The following is a 1,586-nucleotide window of genomic DNA, read 5'->3' on the forward strand; positions in this document are numbered from 1 at the left end:
CTCAGGCTTTCTATAGTTTGCATAAGGCAGGGCTACTCTCTAGGGGTGGTACACGGGCTTCTCATTGCAGTGGCTTTTCCTGTTGCAAAGTATGGGCCCTAGAACTCAGGAGTTATGGGCTCAGGAGTTGTGACTCTAGGGATTAGTTTCCCTGCAGCATGGGGAATCTTCCTGGATGAGGGATCGAACCTGTGTCCCTTGCATTGTAAAGTGGATTATTAGCCACTAGACGAACAGGGAAGTGCCGATGTCATTCTTTTTTTAAAAGAAAAATATTAATTTATTTGGCTGTGCTGGGTGTTAGCTGCAGCATGTGGGATCTAGTTTCCTGACTAGGGATCAAACCTGGGCCCTCTGCACTGGGAGCCTGGAGTCTTACTAGACCACCAGGGAAATCCCCTATGTCATTCTTAACCCTGTATTCAATAAAAAGAGAAAGTGGTGCACTGCTATTCTCTATGTATAAGGATATACATGGAGTATAAAAATAGATACACAGTATATCTGTGATATCAAAATTTCATGGTGTGGGCAAATTAGAAAAAATATCTCAAAACACTCTGTGGATGGGGGGAAAGGGAGGCAATAATGAAAAAAATTAACTGTTGAGAAATGCTGTCAGAACACATTTGGAGACTGCAAAATGAAAATCAAAAGCAAAAGTAGAAAGTAAGAGGGAACTTTCAGAAAATGGAAACCATGGGCTCCTATTTAAGGCACAAGCCTGAAGGAAGGTCTTCAGGGAACCTAGAGAGCAGGCTCACAGAGTCACCCACCTCCCAGGCCAGCAGCATCCGCAAGGTCCCCGATGGCCCCAGCCTGCTCCTTACTCCTGGCCCTGCTGCTGCTCAGCTGCAACTCCATCTGCTCTCTGGGCTGCCACCTGCCTCACACCCACAGCCTGGCCAACAGGAGGGTCCTGACGCTCCTGCGACAACTGAGGAGGGTCTCCCCTTCCTCCTGCCTGCAGGACAGAAATGACTTTGCCTTCCCCCAGGAGGCGTTGGGTGGCAGCCAGCTGCAGAGGGCTCAAGTCATCTCTGTGCTCCACGAGGTGACCCAGCACACCTTCCAGCTCTTCAGCACTCAAGGCTCGGCCGCTGTGTGGGACCAGAGCCTCCTGGACAAGCTCCGCACTGCACTGGACCAGCAGCTCACTGACCTGCAAGCCTGTCTGAGGCAGGAGCAGGGGCTGCAAGGGGCTCCCCTGCTCAAGGGGGACTCCAGCCTGGCTCTGAGGAAATACTTCCACAGAGTCACTCTCTATCTGCAAGAGAAGGGACACAGCCCTTGTGCCTGGGAGGTTGTCAGAGCAGAAGTCATGAGAGCCTTCTCTTCCTCAACAAACTTGCAGGAGAGATTCAGGAGGAAGGACTGACAGACACCTGGTTCAACACGGAAATGATCCTCACAGACCAACAAGACCACATGCTTCCTTCGCGGCCAAGTGGAGGACTCTCATTTCTGCTGTCATCCTGCCCTGAAATGAATCAGGTTGTCACATGATTTCAGGGATATTAAGTAACATCATGTTCTACTCTATAGGGAGTAGTCCTTCACAGATGCCCCAGCTGATGTATCCATTT

General features: G+C 50.3%; 1 protein-coding gene across 1 annotated transcript; it reads left to right on the forward strand.

Annotated features, from left to right (window-relative positions):
- Positions 1-808: 808 nt before the first annotated feature.
- LOC136148494 (interferon alpha-1-like) lies at positions 809-1,378 on the forward strand. The gene has a single exon (XM_065908070.1). The coding sequence runs from the start codon at positions 809-811 to the stop codon at positions 1,376-1,378; it is 570 nt and encodes a 189-aa protein (XP_065764142.1).
- The last annotated feature ends 208 nt before the right edge of the window (positions 1,379-1,586 follow it).

Source organism: Muntiacus reevesi, chromosome 17 (genome assembly GCF_963930625.1).
Source record: "Muntiacus reevesi chromosome 17, mMunRee1.1, whole genome shotgun sequence".
NCBI classification, from domain to species: Eukaryota; Metazoa; Chordata; class Mammalia; order Artiodactyla; family Cervidae; genus Muntiacus; species Muntiacus reevesi.